This window comes from Tenrec ecaudatus, chromosome 3, assembly GCF_050624435.1.
Source record: "Tenrec ecaudatus isolate mTenEca1 chromosome 3, mTenEca1.hap1, whole genome shotgun sequence".
NCBI lineage: Eukaryota > Metazoa > Chordata > Mammalia > Afrosoricida > Tenrecidae > Tenrec > Tenrec ecaudatus.
In genome coordinates, this window is record NC_134532.1 from 181,027,166 (window position 1) to 181,050,851 (window position 23,686).

General features: G+C 48.7%; 1 protein-coding gene across 15 annotated transcripts in view; it reads left to right on the forward strand.

The window, feature by feature from the left end:
• APBB2 (amyloid beta precursor protein binding family B member 2) overlaps nucleotides 1-23,686 on the forward strand; it is a 345,785-nt gene that overhangs the window by 53,992 nt on the left and 268,107 nt on the right. For all 15 annotated transcript variants that reach the window (XM_075544392.1, XM_075544393.1, XM_075544389.1 and 12 more), the window contains one exon: nucleotides 15,206-15,353. In XM_075544392.1, coding sequence (XP_075400507.1) covers nucleotides 15,242-15,353 — 112 coding nt within the window. In that variant the 5' untranslated portion in view covers nucleotides 15,206-15,241. Of the gene's footprint in view, nucleotides 1-15,205; nucleotides 15,354-23,686 lie in introns of those variants that run through there.

A 23,686-nucleotide genomic window follows, 5' to 3' on the forward strand; every position in this document is an offset into this window, starting at 1 on the left:
TTCCTATGCTGGAGCCCATTGCAGCTACTGTGTAAAATTGAAGTATACAGGCAAGCACAAAGCACGCCTTTTCTTTCTAGTGTGAATCAGGTAGAGGTTTGCATTCACCGTTTCATACATACTCTGATTCATCCCCTCCATGGCAGCCCCCTCACAGTACCATCTTGGAGCCCATTTCTTCCCTGTGTCTCCTGTTTCTGTGCCTCCTTTCCCTGCCCCTCCTTGGGTAAATGTTGCTCATTTGGTTTTCATGTTTGATTATTACAACATGGCGTGGCGGGAGGAGGGCTCAGTCCGAGACCTGAAGGGCAAAGATCTTCGGGCTCACCAGTCTCTTTGTTGATTTTCAGTTCTGATCCACATTTTTATCCCCCCTCTTTCCAGGACCTCTACGGTGATCTTTTCCAGAGCAAGTGGTTGTGAGTGGTGGTCGGGCACCATCTAGTTCTTCTGGTCTCAGCGTTGTGGAGGCTGATGTTTGCGTGGTTCATTAGTCCGTGGGACTCTGTTTTCATTTTAAACCACATTTTTTATGATTAAATTTCATAGATGTGAAACTCTTGTCAAATTTCTGCAGACGTTTCTGAACCTGTCTGTTCTGTTTCTGTCTTGATCTTCCAACAGACTGTTGACCATTTGAGAAGTACTGTCCTTACCCTCTTCTGCCAGCTTCCTTTTCAGTGTGGCTCTCCCGCTTGTTAAAACTGCAAGTAGCGTTCAGACCGACGTGTGAGGGGGCTCTCAGGTGTGTGTTTGTTCACACATGTTGTTACGTGTCACTGCGGTGATGCTAGCTCATGGTGACCTGTATAACAGAGCCATGGTAAACCACAATGCTGTATGTTGACCGGACCGCATCTTCTAGCACTAGTTTGGACGATGTTCTAAGAAACCTCATAGTAGTCATTGGCTCATTCTCAGAAGTACATCGCCAGGTCTTGCTTTCCAGCCTGTCTTAGCCCAGAAGCTCTGCTGACACCCGAGCACCGTGGGCGACCCTGCTGGTAGTTGAAATAACAGTGGCAGAGCTTCCACAAACCACAACAAGCTGGCAGGTGGAGTTCATACGTAGGGGAGTAGAAGCATTGAGCTTCGTGCTCTTTGGAGCAATTCAGAGCCCTTCTCTGTGATTTGGCAAGTGCCACCGGCTCCTTGTGCAGTCTGTCCATTGTTGAGCAATTGTTCTAGAAGGTCCTGGAGATTTGGGGTGGTGGAGGTCGCACTTCAGTCACATAACCAGTGTATAGTGCTGGGGAAGGACCTGCCACCGTGACTGCTCTCTCTCCCCCACCCCGCCCCCACACACCACCATATCAATGCACATGTCATACAATGAAATATTTCAGTCACACCAGGAAGTGCTGTACAGCCATCATCACAAGTCTAGAACACGTCCTTCCATCTCATGCTCATCGTTATTAGCTCCCCATTTCCCCCCAACCCCTCTTGCCATACCCCCCGGGGACCATTACTCTGTATAGACATACGTGCCTACCCTGGATTTCATAGACAGAAACCACATTAGAAAACAAACAAAAAGACTAACAAGAATAACCACCGACAACAGATACACATCTCCATCTCAACAGAAAAGAAAGCAGAAAATATTAAAACCTTTTACATGGTCCTAAGGAAGATCAAATGATAGCGTCCTAAATGTTGACTGCTGTTTTATGTCCATAAAAGCACCACTAGCCACCACTGGCATGGCGATTCACACTTTATATGTAGTCCTTACAGTGTCCCTGGAGCGGTGCTGGCAAGCACGTCGAGGACACGGATTCCCAGAGTGACTGGTGCAGTGTTAGAGAGCGAGGAAATGCTAAACCTAGGTTCTCGGGGTTCTAGGTCTCCAGGACGCTCCACTGCACGGGCGTCTTGCAGACATTTCAGGGGCTCCAGTGAAACACGAGAAGCCATGGCTTTGTGGGGAAAGACTTCCAATACCAATGGTTTGGAGTTACATGCTGGGGAGGTCAAACTGTCTGCATATGACAATCCCCGGCCAAATAACAAATAAATAAATACCTAGCATTACATGGAAAGCAGAAATATATATTAATTATTGATATGTATTAAACACCTGGATGTAATCTAGCCCGTTAAAAGAAAAAAAAATCACATGAACATGCAATAAAAAACGTGTTTGTTTTTTGTTTTAAAAAACATGTTTTAAGGCATCCGTGAAGAATTATTCCAAAGTTAACAGAAATCTATTGTTAAGAGCTGATCTGCTGCTGCTTCTAAAAGATGGAATGTATTAACTTTCTCAGTATTGAGTAAAGCTAGAGGGATACAGGATTTGAAGTCGAGAGGCTAAAACATTAGTTTGGGTTACTTGAAGGTTAACCTTGAAGGAGAAATTACATTCTCTTTCTCAGGCCTTCTGGTTACTAGAGAACTTTTTGTTTTGTTTTGTTCGTCATTTTTTGGTCAAAGGAATTTATCAAGATGCAAAGGATCTCTTAAGAACTTCCTGTGGGATTGTGCTGCGGACCCCGTGAAAGGGCAGCATGTGTCATGAGAGCTTTTGGAAATCAAGGTCTGTGAGCCAGCGGGCGGGGCAGGCATGTCCTGGAGATTAGTAATCCTCAACCACTCACCATAATTTGTGTTTACGTCAGGAGTGGCTGTGAATGAAGGGGTTGAGATTGTGATGTAAACACGCTCTTTGCAATTCGTCTTCATCCTTGATGCCTGTCAAACAGGAGAATGTGTCTCATTGGCATGGGGTTTGCATAGCACCGTGATGTATTCTACATGCCCGTGTGGTACTGACTCTGCTGACATACTTGGTTGGGGGATACAGGGTGGTCTCAAACGGTTCCAATGTGAATGTCTTTCCTTTTTTACTCGTAGAATTAAAATGTAAAAGACACGTGCTTCAGGGAAGTAAAAACGACTGTTTAAGAAAGGAAATTGGTCCAATGTGCACCCAGCTTATTGTTCAAACAAAACACACTCACTGTCACGGAATCAATTCTGACTCAGAGTGACCCTATAGGGCAGAGTGAATCAAGATCTGATGTTATCAGACATGTGTGGTAAATTGTTTGCTGATAAAGGAAAAGAGAAAACTCGCTCAGTAGGCAATCTGAACCGTTCACAGTGTCACCTCTTCCTATTTCGATACACTTCCCACAGCGTATTTTGCCCTCCAGCACTGCTGTCCTTTCCCAACATGCCAGAAGTGTCCTTTCAAGTGGCTCTCCGTCACATTGTCCTCAGTCTTCTGTCAGCCTGTCATCTTATTCACAGTGTAGCTGAGGTCCCTCCTCACCTGGGCACGGCTCAGACTTCCCAGTTACTGCTCACCAGCCCTACTTGAATGGGCCCTGGGGCACTCACCACCCTCACTGTCTGGGCCTTCCCCAAGACAAGAATCATCTGCGTTGGCTTTCCCACAGGTGTTGCCCTTCCCCACGGTCGGCAGGTATTTGTTGCGTGGAACCAAGAATGAAATGGAGAGGGAGGGAGAAGACACAGGGCAAGTCCAAGCCCATTTCCTTTACAGAAGAGGACTCTGTGCAGTCTAGACCATGGGGAGCCGCACAGGGCAGGTGACCGGTTCCTTCTAGGAATACATTGTCGGGCAAAAGAGAGACAGAGAGAGGAACAGGGACTTAGAGATTAAATAAGGCCTTGTGTGTCCCGGGGTGGTACAGATGGTTAATGTGCTCCGCTGCTATCCAAAGGTTGGAGGTTTGAGTCCGCCCAGAGGTACCGTGGAAGAAAGGATTGGCTATCCAAACCGGAAAAATCGGCCATTGAAAATTAGGGAGCACAGTTCTGTTGTGATCACATGGGTCGTCTTGAGTTGAACTCAAGGACGAGTGTCATAAAACCTATGTTATGCGTATCCACTCTGACTCAGACACGGGCTGCGGGGTGGGCTGTCGGGATGAGACAATTGGTTAAAGGGAAGTTGGACACAGATCAAATAATTGATGTTGAGAAGTGATTTCTAGTTTTTTATAGGTATGTTAGTGCTAGTGTGGTTTGCTCTAAAGCGCCCGTATTTCTTAAGAGATGCTTAAATATGTGCAGACATCCAGAGATTCTTGAAATAATTTGCAGATAATGGGATATGATGTCTAGGATTTACTACCAAATAACTCGCCGGAAAGGGGTTAGCAGGTGTTATGGAGCTCAAACAAGATTGGCCATGACTTGATCATTGCTGGACTCTGAGGGGTGGGGCTGGGGCTAGTATGCAGGGCTTATTTAAAGCTTTCTTGCTTCATTTTAAACAATGTGTTTAGAATGTTGCTATGATGAAAGGTAAAACAAAATTAAGGATAAAAACACAGATTTTGTTTAGCAAGAACATTCAGCTGAGATCTGGGAGGTTTAGATTGTAGCCGTGGCTTGCTCTCTGACTACCCGTGCGTCTTCAAACACTCAACATTTCTGGGCCTTTCTGCTTCCTCTCCGTGAGTAAGGGCTGGCTGGCTGGGGTCATGACTGTCTGTGATTGCCGGAGTGCTGGACTGATTGAGGCCGGCCTTGAAGGGGGTCAGAGGCCGGAAACACAAACCTTCAGAGGCCATTCTGACCTTCACTTGGCTGCTGAGCCTCTGAGCGGCCCGGGCTGGCAGAGCCAGAGCCTCCACGTAGTGCCACCCCTCACACGTGGCTCTCCTGACGGGTGGGCATTCCTGCTGCAGCAGCGGGCCCCTCTCTCTGCTGGTGCAGTGGGTTACTCACTGAAAGGCCGGCAGTTTGATTCAACCGCTCCTTGGAGGAAAGATGAGACGAAGATGTGGAGTCCCAGAAACCCACAGGGACGGTAGCACCCTGTCTACAGGGTCACTGTGAGTAAAATTGACTCGATGGCAGTGGATTTAAGGAGGGACGGGGCAAGTCTGGCCCTTGGGCTGTGTACCGGAAAAAAAACCAAACAAACCCAAACAAACTCACTGTCATAGAGTCAATTCCAACTTAGAACAGCGTCCCTCTGACAGGGTAGACCTGCACCGTGGGTTTCCATGACTGCCACTTTGTACAGGAGTAGAAAGCCTCGTTTTCTTCCCTTGGAGCAGCTGGTGATTTCAAACTGCGGATCTGGCCGTTAGCAGCCTCATGCATAACCACAGGGCCACCCGGCTCCTCTTGGCTGCATCGGGCCCATGACATCATCGGTCCCAGCGTAACATCACTCTCGTCTCCCAAGAGAAGCCGTCCATCCGTCACATTAGAGGTGCGCGCGTCGAATGTTTGACCAAATATAGCAGGCTAATTTGAAAGTTGATGATTTCATATAGCCTACGAATCATGTTATAAATATAAGTGGCCGTTGGCAGAAGGCTCCCATGCCCAATTTCAAGTCTCCTCTGAAAGCCCGACAGCTGGCTCGAGAGTGCAGTGTGGAGAGGCACGTTGGGTCTGTCAGGGTTCGCAGGTGTTGGAAATCCCCCCCTCCCTCCCCCCCCCCCCCCCCCCGCGTTGGGAAGGAAGGCTTGGTGACTGTCAGGCATCTGCAAGGAGGGGCAGTGGGAAGAAGTGGGGTGTTTGCTGCTCAGCACCCCTGACTCATCCGGCTCGGTCGTTTCCTCATCAGGCCTGGTGAGCTCAGGCCCTGGGTCGCAGCTTGAGTCACCCTGCCTTGGTGTTCAGCCTCGGAGTGTCCCGCTGGTGAGGTAGCTTTTTATTTTGTGCCCTGCAGCCTTGGTGTTATTTCTCCATCGCCTTCATTTTCCTTGGAGGCTCCTAGGTTTTTGGGTTGTTTTTTTATCAGCCCTCCTTGAAGCTGAACACAGGTTTACAAGTCTCTCTTCCTTAATCCGGGGAGGAGACCACCGTGTATAGGCTCCACACGCCCCTTCGCCTTTCCCACAGCCCGGAGGGAGCTTTTCAGCTCGCGGGAATTATGTCATACGGAAAAAAGCAGGATCTCTATGGAGTTTGATAGGTCACACTCCAATTTTATTGGCAAGAGACTGGACTTAGCTTAGAAAAAGCTCGTTAGTTAGAAAGGCTAGGTTTAATGAGGGATTTGAATTTCCATTCACAGGCTGGGTCTTCGGAATTTTTTTTTTTTAAACCTCAGTTTTCTTATTTGAAATACAACATTGGTAATGCCCATCCCTATGGGGTTGTTGGGAGATGACTTTTTTTTTTAATTTTGAAAAGACCTACAACGACATATCCATCCCCTCCGTGGGTCTGTGTGGGTCGAAGCCAGTGACCTCATCTATCCTCCTTCTGTTGCACAATCTTTAACCTTATTTTTTCCCTAATCATCCGCCACCATTAACATTAACTCCATACCCATCCTCCCAGCAAAAGACCCGCCCCCTCCCCCTTCTCTCATCCCTGATAACCAAACCTCTCCTAAGCTTCATGTTCTGTGTATCTGCCTATGATGTCCTTTCTCGTTCTTTCATGATGGTTTTCACTCAGCGCAGTGTTTCCAAGGTTTGTCCATATTGTGCCATGTATCAGGACTGTATTTCACTGGAAACAAACACAAAACAAACAGCTAACGTATTGCCCGAGAGGCTGACTCAGGGGGATACCAGGTGACTGAGCAGAACTGAGCACCACACCATTCCCTAAACGCTGCCAACCCGTTCTCCCAGGATGCCGCGGGCTGAACCGCAGAGTTGCCCAGCCAGGGTCGCCTGATCTCTCGACTGCTGCTGCCACGAGCACTGACTGGAGATCCAAGGAAAATGGAATCCTTGACAACTGTAATCTTTTCCCTGTTTACCATGAGGTTGTTGCTCTTCGGTCCATTCCGAGGGTTTTTGTTTTTCCCTTTTTTATTAGATTGAGTACGTCTGACAGAAGGACTAAACGCTGACACGCGTTTCCCGAGAGCCTGGTACACGCTGCTGTGTAGCAAGCACGTCGAGTGATGGTTTGAGGAGGGCACCCTGGCTGGGAGGAGCCCTGGTGGTGTGGTGGTTACGCACTGGGCTGCGCTCTGCAGGGTCAGCTGTTTGAAACCAGCAGCAGCTCCTTGGGAGCAAGACTGGGCTGTCGACTCCTGTGAACAGTTACAGTCTCGGAAACCCACAGGGGTCTACGTGAGTCAGCATTCACTCAATCAGTGGCTGTGAGATTATTTGTTTTGTTCTTGCTGGAAGGAGTCCTGGTAGCATAGCGGTTAGGTGTTGGGCTGCCAACTGCGAGGTCAACGGTTCGAAACCTCGGGAGAAAGGACTTTTTACTCCCATAACAAGGTATAGTCTCGGAAACCCACAGGGAAACCTCTGCCCTTGTCCTACGGGGTCGCTGTGAGATGGCAGTGAGTTTTTTTCTTGCTGCAATTCTTTGCCACGTGGTTATTTGTGCCATCGTCTAGGGACCTGGAAAATGGTGGAGCCCGTAGGCAGACGTTCCTGTGGTTGGGTGCCGCCCTGTCAGCTCTGTGAGGTGCCCAGACACCTTTGATCAGCTGATTGCCCTGCCTCCTTTCCCAGCTGAGCCAACCCTGCGTGCCACCCCTGGGCACTCAGTGTGCTCGGAGCTGCACTAACCGCTGATCCACCGGGAGGCGATGAGTTCCTTTCAGAAAGGAGGGCACGGGCTCCGGGGATGACACAGGTAATCAGTGAGGCAGGCAGGACTTGAACCCATTTTTCTGGGGCGGAGCGGCGTCACAATGCTGGTGGCTTAACTAGAATGAGAAGTTCGCGGGACTTGTCACCGACTTTGCAGACCATACTTTGCCCCATCTTGTGTGGAAGAAAAAAACGTGCGCTCTGCTTCACCACAGACATTAGTTTGCTCAATAATTTTATTTCTCCCCTTCACATAACATCTGGCTTCTCATGCAAATGAGATACCATAAATAAAATCCAATACAGCAATATGCCCTGAAGTGGACAGTGGAGCCGGGCAGTCATGCCAAGTTGGTTGAGCGGGTTTGCTGGTCACGGCCCAGAGCAATGTCTTTCCTCGATGTATTCAGGAACGCTCCGAATTTGCTTTTGAACAAATCTACTGGATATTTACTTTCTCTCTCTTTTTTGGTAAAAGATACATTATAGTATTTGGACCATGAAATGGTAGTTAGTTTGTATTAATTCCTGATTGATTTTTCCCCCTTGAGTTAATTGTAATCTCCTATCCCTCTTCTCTCCCTGCTGCGCCCCCCTCCCCCCAGCTTCAGTTCCCTAAAGGAACCCTGGTGGCAAAGTTGGTCACGAATTGGGCTGCTCACCACCAGGGTTAGCAGTTTGAACCCACCAGCTGCTGAGAGGGAGAAAGATGAGGCGTACTGCATTCGCCAAGATCTACTGTCTCAGAAACCCAGCGGCACCGTTCTACTTTGTCCATGGGGTCACTGTGAGTCAGAATTCACTGGATGGCAGTCGTGTTTTTTTTTTTCTTAAATCCATGGAATTAATTATGATACTTAGAGTTTAATTTCCAATTCTTACTCTCCTGTGAGAAGGAGAGTAAGAGGTTGATGGATGTTGGAGAGACGAAATAGAGTTCATAAGAAATATGAGAAAAAAGTTTTTGTTTTTGTTTTAAAAGGCAGAGTTTCTTGTACTTATTAAAAAAAATAATGCTGTATCCGCCCCAAGCTCCCTGTGATTGAAACTCTTCCAGGAAACGGACTTCCTTAAGGCAAGGGTTATTCTTTGTTCGACACATTTTATGCATCGTATTGCTGCCAGATGCGTTTGTGCTATTTTATCAATTCTAGTACAAAAGGGTGAAGGCAGTAGTTAGACAGAATGGTGTTTCCAGTTATCTGTTGTACTCACGGCCTTCCAAAATCCGTGGACAGATTCAGGGCTGAAGGTATTGGAGTTTTTCCAGTTTTTTGCAGCCTGTTATATTTCATTTTTCTTTTATGGGAAGAATGATGAATGTTTCAAAGGTAGCACAGTATTTAAAGACCAATATTTGTTAAATAAGTAATTTATGGACCTCTTTATTTAAAGGGGAAAAATCTTACACATCTCAAGTATGGACATGAACCCTTTTATTATGAAGTAGTTTAAATATGCCCAAACATAAAACTAGGAATAAACTCTGTAGGCCTCTGGCTCTTATATAACTATGAAACAGTGACACGTTTATAGCATAAATTTAAACAAGACGACGACACCAATAAAATCCAAATTAACATTAATGTGACAGTCGGTTTTTGACTAAAATTAAACCTCTCCTTGAAAATGGGATCATAGGTCTGACAGCTAAAGTGCTGTTTCTTTTGAGATCTGTATGAAATTCAATTCTCTCTCTATTTTCCTGTATTTGAACCTTCCTACACAGGAGTCCTGGTGGCATTGTGAGGTGAGTGTGGGACTACTAACTGCAAGGTCCGAGGTTCAAACCCACTCCCAGTGTTGAGGGAGAAAGATGAGGCTGTCTGCTCTCATAAAGATACAACAACTATATTTGCAGGAAGGAACTAATGCATCTCCAAGATCTCGCTCCTAAATCAGACCAACCAATCTTCAAAGGAGTGTGTGAGCTGTGAGCTTTGTGGGGCAGGTGACAGAATGCCCTAAGGGCAGATGGCATTACTAGGGAGGGATACTAAACATTGACGGAACCTTGTTGTTGCTAGGCAAGATGACGAAACCTTGTTGTTGCTAGGTGCCCTCCAGTCGATTCTGAGCCACAGTGACCCTAGGCACGACAGAAAGACACGCTGCCTCGGCCTGCGCCATGCTCCGGCCCACGCCGTCTCGCCATGGTTGCCCCACTTGAGCCCATTCTGGCAGCCACGGTGTCAGTCGATCTCCTTGGGGCCTTCCTCATGTCCACCGCCCCTCTATTTTACCAAGCACGATGTCCTTCTCCAGGGACTGGTCTCCCCTGACAACGTGTCCAAAGTGTCCTACTCACTTTCAGCAAGCAAGGTTGTGCGACCCGCCCGCCCATGGCAGGAGTCGTGTTAAAGGGCGCTAGCGGGGCAGTGACAGAGAAGGGTGGACACGGCGGCTGCAACACTGGGCTCCGGCACAGGAACGATGGCGAGGAGGGCGCGAGACCCGGGCAGCGTTTCCTTCTGTTGTGCGTTGGGTGGCTGTGGATCGGAACCGACTCCATGACACCGAACCACGATCTGTACCGAAGTCGGCTCTTCTTCAGCAGAGGTGCTGGCGGAGGTCGAGCTGTCAGCTTTCGGTTTAGTAGCTGAGAACAAACCATGTGTGCCTCCTGGGGACTTGAGCGAAACATATACCGAGAAGTGTACATTTTTAAAAACCCTTCACAGTGACCCATAGAGACAGCGCAGTATACCACTACCAATAAGTTCATCTGAAGACTGTCTATCCGGCAAGGAGAGGAGGCTCACTCATACGTGAATAATAATGACGGACAGCTGACTTCTCAACACAACAATGGAAGCTGGGGAAAAGTGGAAACTACCGTGTGTCACATGTTGCTAGAAAAAACAGGCTCGCAGGAAATACAGGTTGTGCAAAGTCACACAGGTCTCTCACTTCTTTGAGGAGTAGCTCCTGTCTTGGGTTCCATGTGAGGGCTCGTAGGAAACACGCGTAGCAAAGCCAATGCCTGTTACGATTGTGCAAACGTGCCAGCACTTCACTCCAATGATGCAATGATAGCAGAGCAGTGGATCCCAGCCGGGCGTGGTGAATCAGTCTTACCTGGGGACGTTTAGAAAATACAGATCCTTAGGTCCTACCCCAGAGTTCCCCATGGAGCTTTGGACTCTGTGTGTTTTGTTGGGAATGCTAGCTATACAGGTTACCGAGTGGTATTTTTGATAGCTTTTTAAAAAAACCTGGTATTGACATTCCCCCACCTACCTCTCTCTCCCCACCCCCACCCCCTGCCTCGCGGTGCAATGGTTTGAGCGTTTGCTCTTAGTAATTGAGTGCATAGGTTTTCAGGTTGTTAGTCCTAAACGTAAGCCACATCTGCATCGTCTGTCTTTCCCTACCACCTGTGCTCTTTCTCCACATTCCCATCTTCCTCTCTCCCAAGCCCCTCCCTCTTCCCATATTGCGCTGTTGAGCTGCAGGGTTGACGAGGCCCTACACAGCCAAGTTCTCAGGACTTTAAATTTATTTATTTTTTAGATGAAACAGATGGTTGTTTTTAGAAACTTTGCAAAGACAGATATTTGGCATGTTAAAATTAAACTTGAGTTTGGTTTCTAAAATAAATACTTCAACTTTTTTGGCCTTTAAAAGAAATACTGTGGAAAATACTTTGACTATAACTGATATTCCCCTTGTTAAAATGGGGGTTGTTGTTGGATGGATTCCAGTGTGTGTTCCTTTTCCTTAGGAAGGAAAAAAATTGTGTGTGTGCATGTGTTGGTCTTTATGCCATACACACACACACACACACACATATATACTGATACTTCGAACCCAAGTCAAGAGTGGCTTTCGTAAGGTGGCAGTAATTTGGTACACTGTAAAATGTGTTCTGGAGATGACGAGGAACATGGCATTGGTTGTACTTAGATCGATGTGAAGGCTTGTGCATACACAGCTTGGATGAACCCAGGGCAGCAGCGATGGACTTGAGCTCAGCAATGGTGAGCGGCTGCCGGACTGGGCATTGTTGCGTTGCTATGACCAGGAACTAACTCAACAAGAACCGCATAGTTTGGGTGACATACGGAGATGTTACCGATGATGTTACCGCTCAAATCTATTATTAGATGCACTTCACATTTCATACAGATGAGGCCTAACGGAAAGACCAGCTTTATTAGGGCTGAAACTGCCCCAGCATCAGGAACAGGCCGGGCATACGGTGAGTGTTCAACAAATGCAGACGGAACCGTTGTCCTAACAGCTAACACTCAAATCACCTGTCACCCGTTCACTGCAAAACTCCCTGGGGACTGGTAAAGGTAACAGCACTTGGTATTTGTCAGGGCTCAGGCTGGGGTCAGGGCAGGGGCTGGGTGTGGCCAGTGGCGAGTCTCTGATAGAATTCTTGCCTGGGCTCTGTCCTCACCAGTGTTAAGTCCAGTGCAACCACCGTTCACCTGTAAGAGGCGTGCTGCGTGTTTCTGGGAAGCTGAAACAGACCAGGGCAGCTAAGAAGATTCTGCTTGGCCATCTACTTCCAAACCAACCAGCCATTGAAAGCTCTCTGGATCACAGTTGTCTAATGCAGACTAAGAATAAAGAAACAGTGACAACACTTGAGTGTACATTTTGCCAAAGCCACCTGCTGCAGCCAGAGGCCAAACAACACCCAGGCTACGTTCCAAGGGAAAAAGGCGACTTTCACGGATGGATGATTCTGATTTCTAGTTAGTCTTCTATCCCCAAAGAGTCTCATTTGGAGACATAAGTGAGGTCTTAACCTAATCTGTCATGAGTAGGTCCAAGGTTGCCCTACCAAACTGCTGAATTTGAGTTTAGGAACATTCTTTTGCTGATGCCCCCAGAGGGCCCCTCGCATACTGACACCACAGAGCCCGGCTTTCCTGTGAAATGCCCACAAGAATTTTATTCCTTCTGCCTGTTGGGAACACTCATCGTGAGCTCTGACACCCAGGTCTAGCAGGGAACAGATTGACAAGATTGCCTTCCCTCCAGCATCCAGCTGAGGAAATGCGTGGCGGGCCTTCAGGAGCATTTTCAGAAAGGTCGGAGGCTGATGTGACGCAGCCGCCCTTGCCCTCCTCATCCTTCCACAGGGCTTTGTTTTTTTATCAGCAGCTTCTCGGCCCCTGCCTTTGTTGTCTGTGGCACAGTGGGGCGCTCATAGTGACCCTATGAATAACAAGAACACTCTGGTTGCGCTCACCATTGCCCCCCCCCCAGCCCTCCTCTCCCCCCATGCTGCTCACCTCACTGTTTCTCTCTCATCATCCCCCTGGCTTTCTGACCTTGGAGGTGGGGACTCAGGAAGAAGTGGACATGAACAAGAACTTGTTAATGCTCAACAGTGGTGAAGAGAGAAAAAAATCCTGCTCCCTGAAAGCTGGTGTCCCAAAGGTTACGAAGTACCAGAATTAATGTTTTTTAATGTCGTTGTCATAAGAGAGAGTTTTATATAAAGGTTAAGTGCACATCAAGAAAACATCCCAACCCAGTGCTGCCCAAGACCACAAATCCAACATTAGCCCATGTGTCCGACACCAATGTCGTCATTTTCAAACCCACTCTGCCTTTCCTGTAAGACTCAGGTCTTTTGGGGAGTTTCAAGGATGAAGGTGTGTGTCGGAAGTCACTTGACCCCAAACTGAGGCGCACACGTGCATGTCTTTTTTTTTGGCCGCGTGCAGGTGTTTGATGGAGGATCCGGTGGCTAAGCTTTCCTCCTGCCCCGCGCAGGGGACTCTGCTGCCCTGAGCAGGTGAGGGTGGGAGGCAGTCTCTGCCCGGCACACCTGCTGCCCTGTAGCACAGGGAGGGCATTGTTCGTCAGAGCGAGCGTGTCGTGAGCGTGGGCTCCTTCTTCCCAGGGTGCATTTCAGTTTGGCTTGGCTAACGTGAGCTTGGCGGGATGGGGGCGTGCTCGATTCCCAGTGTGCGGGAACCAGGCTTGGTGGAGGAAAGGTGCCTGCTCTCAGTGGAGGGAGGTGTACTGGACCCTGCTCCCTGATCAGGATGCGTTGCAGCCTCGGGAAAGAATTTCTGCACCACCAGTATCCTCATCTGTAGTTGGGGTGCAGACGACGGGAGAAAGAGGCGGCAGTCAGCTTCAGTGGCGATTCTGGGGGGTGATTCCAATCTATCAGCGACCCTAAAGGACAGAGTAAAACTGCTCTTTAGGGTTTTGGAGACTGTAAACCTTTACAGGAGCAAACAGTGTCCTCTTTCTCCTGTGGAGCAGCTATTGTTATCGGATACTTCATTTTTAAACTTCTAAGTTAAGCACGTCTACATGTGAAGAAGTGATGTCTTCATCCAGTTGGCTCTTTTGTTCTTTAAGAGGCAACTCATGAATCAGATTGATACACTTTGCTGGCCCATTCCATGTTGTTTCCCCATACTATTTAGAGAAAAGCTATTAAATAATTCTATAAGAATATTAAGTGTAGGAAAATTGGGAAGTATCAAGATGAAAACACAAGTCACCTGTAACCTACTTCCCCCAAATAGCTATTGTCCACAGCCTGGCCTCTCCCCATTATGCACACTCCGTTTGCAAGGCAGCATGGACCCACACTATTGCTGGATAGATTATCTTATCCCCCCGCCCCCCAGCTGTGTTCCTTGGAAGATGACCTTGGGGATGAGGTTACCAATCAAGAGCTGGTGTAGGAGTGTGCTTGGCACAGCGGTGGCAGGTCTGTTTTGCCTTACAGAAATAGGCTGGGGCTCCTGGCTGTGACCTGAACATTGGTTCCGTTCTCTTGGCTTTCTGTAATCTCTTAGCTCGATTTCTTCACGGATGGCTTTTGTAAGATTCTGGCGTTTGCGTTTTCTGTGCCAGCATCCCCAGCGAGCTCGAGTTATTTCAGTTCTGCATTTCTGGTCGCCTTGAGGCCCTCAAGCCCAAGTGTGGCCGCGGCTGGAGTGGGCCCAGCCAGACGCTTGGCAAGTACAACAGGGGTACGTCGGAGGTGTGGTTCTTTTTGCCTGGATATAGCATGCATTTGATTATGCTTTTGACTCACTTGTTGGCTATGGGTTTGGTGTATTATTTCCTTTACTAGGAGGTGAAAGTCGATGCGTTTCCCCTCTGTGAAAGGTTCAGGTGCACGTTCACTCTGCGTTGGGAGTGGGTTGTCCACCCCGACCACGCCGGAATTCCTCAGGGCTTACCTTCAGTGTCTTCTGGTCTGGCCCTTTGAAGTCCTGAGATGCTCAATCTGGACTTCATTTGTTTTTGTTTTTGATTTTCTCCCCCTCTCTTAACATATTGAGCAAGTTAATTTTCTGTTTGAGTTCCTCTGGGTAATGCTTCCAGCCCTCTGTGTCCCAGGAATCTAACCCGAGCCCGGCCAGGACATTCCTGTGGTTTCCCATGGGACAGACCCGTGTGTGATGAAGTTTTCAGTGGTAGCGGGTTTCTTCTGTGGTTAATTAAAACATCTGGCTTTACTTTGCGCAGAGAGCACCGTTGGTTGGTCAAGCGTTTCAGGGGTTCAGATCCCTAGCCCTCCCCTCCGAGTCGCCCCGACTTGCCTCTCGGTCTCCGTAGAAGCTGTCATCTCTCTGCTCGGGGGATGGTTTTTAAACATTTGAAAGGATGGTTGGGGGTTAGCTGACTGCACAGACAGGCTTCCGAGAGACTGAGAGCTCGAGCGTGGGTCTCACACTGTCTCCCGGCTTCTGCCCCTCCAGGTTGGAGCTGCTGTGCGTGCGCTCTGCGGGCCAAGCATGCTGTGTCGGATCTGCCCCCCCAAGGAAGAGAAACGTTCGCTGGATGGAAAATCCCTGAAAGAAAGCTGCCGAGAAAGCTGGAGACAGACGCCAACTGGCACCCCGTCAGGTCGGTAGAAATCAAGGTAGACTGGCTGACGGGGACTGGGTTGGGTAGGGCAAAGTTGTGCATTGCCCTTGTTCTTGTCTCAGCCGTGTTTGGGTGCAAATTTACATAGCAAATTTGGTTCTCTCTAGCGGTGTTTACAAACGCCGCTCCGTTTTTGCGTGGATCAGCTCTCCCTCTTTTCCCATTTTGCTGGTTGTTTCCACTGCTCTAGCTCCACTTCCTCTCTCTGCCTTCCCACGACTGACTGACTGGTCTTGTGGCGTTGCTTGTGTCAGGGATCAATTCACTCACGGCTGATAGTATTTGGTTGCAGTTCATGTTCTTAGGGTGATGGTCACGAGGGTTCTTGAGTCTCTGTTGGTTCACTCGGTCTGACTTTTCCATACGGGGTTTTTGAGATGACCCCAGAAAATGATTCCCAGTTATTCTTGGGATTCTGGGAGGGTTCCGATGGCAGAATTATCTTCTGTGTATAGTGCAGAGGTTCCCAAATGGATTTGGCTTACCATCCCATTTTCAGGAATGATTTAGAAAAACAAAACCACACACAAACAAACCCAAAAAGGTACTCATTGCCTCCCCTGGCAATGACAACTTGTGCACGATGTACAGTTCATTATCCAGGAGAACGTGGAGGTACCTGCTTTCGGAACCCTCCTGGATCGGTCGTTCCAGTGCCCCCCAGGGGTTGGTATCACCCACGTTGGGAAACGCTGGTGGTTTCTTCCGCCTTCCCCCGCATCCTCCCTCTTGCCTTCCTCTGTCGCCTCCCTGAGCCGAGAGGAAGGTCTTCAGCCTGCGTGTGGGTGCCGGCATGGCCGAATGTGGCTGTATTTTGGAGAGGAGGCAGTGTGCAGACTCGTGGGTGTGGGCCGCAGTGTGTACACGTGCTTTCCAAGGCTTGCTCATAGTTCTCTCTGCACACGGTAAAGGGCGGGCCAGGGAGACCCACCAGTTCCCTTGGGGCAGTGGCTCTCAACCTGTGAGTCGAGACACCTTTGGGGTCGAATGACCCTTTCACAGGAGTCGCCTAGGACAGTCAGAAAACACACAAATATTTCACAATATATAATTACATATTGTGGTTAATCGCTATGCTTCAATTATGCTTAATTATGTTCAATTTGTAACAATGAAAGTACATCCTGCATATCAGATATTTACATGACGATTTATAACAGTAGCAAAATGACAGTGAAGAAGTAGCAATGAGAATAATTTTACGGCTGGGGTCACCACCACTTGAGGCACTGTATGAAAGGGTCGCAGCCCGAGGAAGGTGGGGCCCCACTGCCTGGGGGGCTCTGCTCGCTCTGCTCCCCTGGCGTGCCTGGCAAGGCTTGGCACACTCTGATTCTCCAGCCACTCCAAAGCTAGCAACATGCATACTTACAAAACCAAGATGTGGTGAAATTCAGAAGGGGGAGGGTCGTGGTCTAAAAGATGTAGAGCTCAAGTGGCAGGGGGTTCTGTTTTAGCCTAGCCGCATCTGCGGTCATCCACTGTGTCTGAGAGCACGGCGAGCCACGTCCCTGGTCTGGGGTCATGTGATCTCTCGTGGACTCCCGGGAAGCTTATTCCTGCCTTTGGTGGTCTCTTTTGCATTGTGGTTCGTCTCTGTTTAGCTTTGTTATTGTTGCTGGGCTGCTTTCTTTTTAAATGGGATCCTCTGTTTGTGAAATGCAGGATACGTGTAGACAGACACTGGATTGCCAGTTTCCTAGCGGCCTGGCAGGGTGGCTGGAGCCGACTGGGAGTTAACACCGATGAGCGCAAGAATGAAGAACATGTTCTAAAATTGATTGTGGCCATGATCGCACGGCTCTTTTTACCGTGATTGAACTATTCAGTTGTGTGATATGTGCATTATATGTCAATAACACTGGTAAAAGATTTTTGTGGAAAATTCCATTTTCTTTTAAAATCCACTCTTCCACAAACGTCTGAAGCCCCTCATACATAAGAAAACAGGCAGCAGCTCAGCAGGATCTCCATGTACAGTTAAGTGACGCTGATTACATTCCAGTGGTACAGCCATAAGAATATCCCAAATCACTCCATCGTCCTTCATATAAACTCTGCCCGCTGAGCAGAAAGTCCTCTGCCTCGCCACCGCCCACCCTGGATAACCCTCAATGATTTTTGGTTTCTGTAAGGCCGAGGGATATAGGCGGGGCTTTATATTTCCGTCTTCTCCCCGTAAAGAGTTGCAGTCTCGGAAACCCCCAGGCAGTTGTACCCTTCCTATTGGGTTGCTGTGAGTTGTCATCGATTGATTCACGGCAGTCAGGTTTCATTTTTATTTTTGGTATGAGGGGCCTGTGAATTAGAGAGTTTTGAGGATTTTATATTTGAAGGGGGTTTCAAAGAGTTCGTGAAAAAATGGGATGAACAAGTATTTGAAAGTGAAATCGGTCTTGGTGGCTTGTGATGGACTCACTCGGCTCAGCACGCTGCGGGCAGGTCTCATCCGTGTCGCAGCGGGCTTCAGGACTCCATTCCCTTGTATGGCCGAGTTGTATTTTATGGCGTGCATCTATGACGTGTCCGTCTATCCATCTGTGGGCGGCATCTCTGCCTTTGGCGACTGTGAAAAGTTTTGCAGGTAGCACTAGGTCCGGGTCACTGCCTAGGGCCCTGTCCTGACTTCTTGGGGGTGAGTTTCCAGAACTGGGGTTGCTGGGCCGTGTGGGAGTGTTGTATAAGGTAGACCTCGACTTCTGGAGGGATGGCCGAATTCTTTCCCACGGAGGCAGTGGGAAATGTTCTAAAGTTGACTGGCACCGACTGCACAATCCTTGTTAACATGACTCGCAATGCATAGACTTGCTGGTACGGAAGCCGATATTACGAATGTCCTGACTCAGCAACCTTGTGTCCAACAGAATGAAACTCCACCCGATCCCGCGCCATGCTCACGATGGTAGTTAAGTTTGAGCCCGTCGGTGCAGCCTCTGTGATAGTCCATCTGGTCAAGGGTCTTCCTCTTTCTTGCTGACCCTGAACTTTACCAAGCATGATGTTTTTCTCCAGAGACTGGTCTCTCCTGATAACACGGCCAACGTAGGTGAGATGAAGTCTCAGCCATTCTTGTTGCGAAGGAGCATCCTGACCGCACTTCTTCTGAGAAGGACAGATGTGCTTGTCCGTTTGGGAGTCCAGAACGGGCTCCGGACACCCGAATAGCCATGGGCCCGCCTGCTCTTCATGCCAGCGAAGAGCTCCTCCAAGCTCGCCTTCCGTCCGTTTGCCTGAGTGAAGATCCCCAAGGGTTTTCATTTCTTCTCTAAATCGAATTCTAACGTTGTTAGGAAGGAAAACGATCCGAAACAACACCCGCTTCGATTTTAAACACCAACCGTTTATATTATTAACAGGAGTTTGAGCGCTTATCAGTGTTCACATACCTGTCACGGTAGAATCCACCAGTTGACATGCTTGCCTTAATTTTCCCCTTTGTGTGCGTGACATTATTTTGCAGCTACCCACTCTACGTAGCTGTCTAAATCGATTACATTCTAAGCCGCATGTTTGGAAGGTCCAGTAGCATTGACTGAGCTAGCATATTCCAATTTTGGACTGATCCTAAAGCATATATAGTTATTATTATTATTAGTTATTAAACATTCTGAGCCTGAGGACCCCGGCAGTGTCGTGGTGACGGATGGGACTGCTAACTCCAAGTCCGCAGGTCAAAGATCACCAGCCCCTCTGCAGGAGAACACCTGCGGAGAGCTCCAGTCTGGCAAACCCACCTGGGCCCTTCTACCCTGTCCTCCAAGGGTCTCTGTGAGTCCGCACGGACTTGACGGCACCGAGTTTGGTTTTGAGCCTCAATGAATGTTATGGCTGTTCCTGGTCTAAGATTTACAAATAGAAAAAGAGGTGCATTTTTGGGCTCTTCCTGAATCCTTTGTGCCATGGGAAAGCAAAATAAGAGCCTAAAATAGTAAGGCTTTGAAAACTCACAAATAATGACGTTTGGGCTATTAATGATTTCTTTTCCTTTTTAATCATATCTGCGATTACAAATTCAGTAATCGTCTTCAAAAATAGTATATAATTTTCCAGTTGGAATAATATGTTTTATAACTACATACATACATCTAAGAATCCCATTACATATTTATTTCTGTGTGTGTATAAACATGTCTTTTTCCATCAATATATTTTATAACCCAAATGTGAAGCAGGACCCGCTCCCATTTTGCAGTTCTTACAATTGTAACTCCATTCACGTAACCTCTAAATTGTGTTCAAACCCGGTTATCTGTGACTGCATTTTGGACAATGTGGGACTACCAAACATCACTGCTCCTTAGCTAGGGAGAAAACTAGGATTTAGTGTTCGGGAACAGTTCTTAAAATGTATTTCATTCAATTAGTTGCTTTCCCAGTCTGAGACAAAGGAAGGCTTTCTGGAACCTGTACTTAAGTAAATTGCAGATAATTTCAGAGCTTGGCCAGTATTAGAATCTTGGTGTTTACTGTAAACACAATTGTTTCAGGAGCAGCCAGATGAGAGGTTATCAGAAAGCCGCCCTGGCTTTGTGGGAACCCCAGGGGAGCAGCTGCTGTTCTCACCAAAACCTCGCTGGCGAACTGTTGTGAGCCAAATGTTTGAGTGCATCCGTGAATTTTTCCCTTTAAAGTCAAGCTTTGCCAGCGTTTTTATTTTATAACAGCTTTATTGAGATAAGGCTCTCTACTCCCAATAAAGAGTTACAGTCTTAGAAACCCACGTGGGCAGTTCTACCTGCCCTATGGGGCCACTATGAGTGGGAAAATGACTTGATAGCAGTGATTTTTTAATTTGTATTGAGCTGTAATTCACAGCCCATAAAACCCCCACTTTCAAAGTGTACCATGAAGTGCTTCTCCTGTCGGAGCAAAGTTGGGCCGGCCCCACGCTCGCTGGGAAAGCAGCCCAGTGAAGTGCCGTTTCTTCTCCCCAAGCCCTTCTACACGACCATCCTCTCTCGGTCTTGAGGGATTCGCCTCATCCGGATATTTCATGTCGTGAATTTCAACACCCTGAGACAACGTGTTAGGCCTGGCTTCGCTCACTCGGAATCTTTTGCAGATTCCTCCGCGCTGTGGCGTGTGTGGCCCTTCATCCCTTCTCTGGGCACACCCCACGCCGCATGCTCAGCCCCTGGTGGCGGTGGGTCCCGCTGTGCTGAGCATCTGTGTTCGAGTCTTGCTGGGTTATCGTGTCCGTTTCTTGGCGTGGACTCGCTGGGTCATGTTGTCGTCATGGCTTAGGTGCCGTTGAGTCAGCGATGGTGCACGGCGACACTGCAGGACACTGCCTGGTTCTGTGCCATCCGCTCAGTTGGGCCCATCGGCGCGGCCACTGCCGAATCACAGTCCTGCGGTATTAACGTTGGGAGGAATTGTAAAACCACTTCCCAGAGTGACGGCGTCATTTTCTCTTCGCTTTGGTAATCTGTAAGGGTATTGTCTTAACCTTTGTTATTGGGCCTCTTTTCCTCATTCTGGTCTGGCTGGATTTCTGAGCTAGAATTGGGGTCATGATAATGGGGTTCAGGAAGCATTAAAGAACTAGAGGAAAGTTGTATGTGTTGCTATATTGCACCCTGACTGGCTCATCTTCTCCTCATGACCCTTCTGTAAGGGGATGTCCAATTGCCTACAATGGGCTTTGGGTCCTCACTCCCCCTCATTCACAATGATATGATTTTTTGTTCTGGGTCTTTGATGCCTGATAACCTGATCCCATCAACACCTCGTGATCGCACAGGCTAGTGTGCTTCTTCCATGTGGGCTTTGTTGCTTCTCAGCTAGATGACCACTTGTGTATCTTCAAGCCTTTAAGACCCCATATTAATAGACTTTCTTTGACTGGAGTGTTTTCTGATGGAAGTTAGGGTTTGGGGGATGATTGAACCCCTGAAGTTTGAAATGTGGCACAATTATGCTGGTGAAGGCTCCAGCCTGTTTACAACCATATCGTTGTAGATGCAGCAAAATAAACTGATTTAGTGTTAGTCACTAAACCAATACAAGAAAAAAGAGTGCCTGGAACATGCTTTCATTAGCATATTTTAATATAAATCTGTGATGAGAACTGTACTAATAAGGTTTGAGATGCTGTTACATCTTCTGCTTTTGTCCTTGTTCTTGTTTTTCTTAGGCTGAATGCTCTGAGGAATAGCAGGCTTCTGTCAAAAGCAGTCAGAGATTCATTCCATCCTTGAGTGACATGGAGTCTATTTGTATTCATTTTAGTGCCGTGACGGACGCAGCAGCGAGCACTGCCCTCTCTCAGCCTCACCGTGATCTGTAATGAATTAAACAGTTAATCGGATCACACTGTCCAGATAAGAGCCCTAATCACAGCACAGTACCTGTTCAGAACTTCTGAAATTTCCAAATTGATTTTCATTATCTGCCAAAATAAGTATCGATCCCCAGTTTCATGCGTAAACAAAAGCCTCCTATTGGAACTGTTTACAGAGGCAGTCTCTAAGCCAGTGATTGATCAAAAGATGAATGTCATTGATGTAGCTCGCAGGAGATCAATGCTCTGGGCCGCGTGCAGGGGTCCCCTCTTTAAGAGTTACAGCCCGCCGCCCCTGCCCCCAATGGCAGCCGGGCCCTGTGCGGACAGAGGTTGCAATCTCAGTGAACTGCTCTTGCTCAGTCCCACCGAGGTGATCCCCCTTCCGACGGTCCACGTTGCCGTGGCTGGTGTCTGCAGTGGCTCGTCGCTGGCAGCTGATGACGCGTGAGGGGACCTAGGAAAGTCAGAGGAGCCGTTCGTGACCCCATGCAGGATTGGCCTCAGCAGTACAAAGTCAAGGGTTCCCACCTGGATAGGGTTGAAGATGCTCCTGGATCTTGAGCAGGCTTCCTTGATGAGTCCTTGGGCTTGCCGGATACTGGTCACGGTGACCCCGAATCGACCCTGGCCGTGGGTGGGATTGTTGTTAGGTCCCATGCGGTCCGTTTGGACTCATATGGACCCTGTATACAATAGAGCAAAACACGGCCGGGCCCTGTGCCGTCCTCACCGTCCCTGTCTGTGCAGCAGCTGTGGTGCCCCATCTTGTTGAGGCTCTTCCGTTTTCCCTGTGGCCTTCTGTCCTACTGAGCACGAGGCTCTTCTACAGGGACTTGTCCAGCCAGCCTTGCTTCCAAGGAGCATTCTGACCGCGCGCCTTCCAAGACAGACTCGTTCGTTCCTCGTCTTTGGCAGCCCGGGAACGAGACATCCGCTCTCCCTCGGTCCAGCTGATTGTCCTTGGCCCGTCTCACTCACCTGCATCCGAGGGGAGTGAACACGCCAAGACTTGGGGCAGATGCACCTTTAGTCCCCAGCGTGGCATCTTTGCAAAGTAGCTTTGTGTATTTCAATGCTGTAAATATTACTGAGGGCCGTGCAGTCCAGCCCGACTTGAAGAGTGCCTGCTCACCACACTGTAGGCGGCGAGGAAGGCTGCGGTAGTTTCCACAGGGAGCAGAATGGGATATTTTGCTGGGGAGACGGACCACAACCCCTTCTGGGGAGAGCTATCGTTTTCTTGGGGCATTACTGGGTGCCGTGACTGTAGCACACCTAATAAGCATTCCCGGAGTCCTGGTGGCCCAGGGGTTCAGTGCTCGGCGGTGAACCGGAAGGTTGGTGGTTTGAGGCACCCGGAGGTGAGAGCGCCTGCTTCCTTAAAGATGTACAGTCAGGCCGCTCTACGTTGACCCCTAGGGCCACTGACAGAATCGACGTGACAGAAGTGGGGAAAATAAAATCTTGTCAACGAGAGACCTTCTCAAGCAGCTTCCTGGAGAAGGAAGGAAGCAGCTAAGCCTTGGACTTTTCGGAGTGCCCCCCCCCACCCCGCCACTTACCAAGTTTATTGTGAGGGAGTTTCAAGTGGGGAAGGGCAAGGCCTTTCCTTTCTCTCAGGGTGGGAGACTCAGGACTCTCTTGCTTGTGTAGTATTTTCATCCGGGGGGTGGGGTGGGGGGGGATTCTCGGTTATGTATCAGAAAACGCATCACCACCAAAGTCCACTTTGATCCATGGTGACCCCACATGACTGATGACTGTGGATCGCGATCCTCAGGCCTTTCCTATGCGGTGCCTCTGGGTGGAGCGGAGCCTCCAACCTCTGTGTCTGCAGCTGTTTCTACCACCTGGGAATCGGAATCCTAGCCCCTGTCCCTCCCCTCTTTGAATTTCCCTGCCACTGTGTTTGCCGCTTTGACAAAGAGCTTAGAAAGGAACAAAGCCCAAGATAAGATAGACAGGACTCTGCACAGCTGTGATTGCCAACCGCTAACGTGGCTCCCAGTTCCCTGGAGCCTGAGCT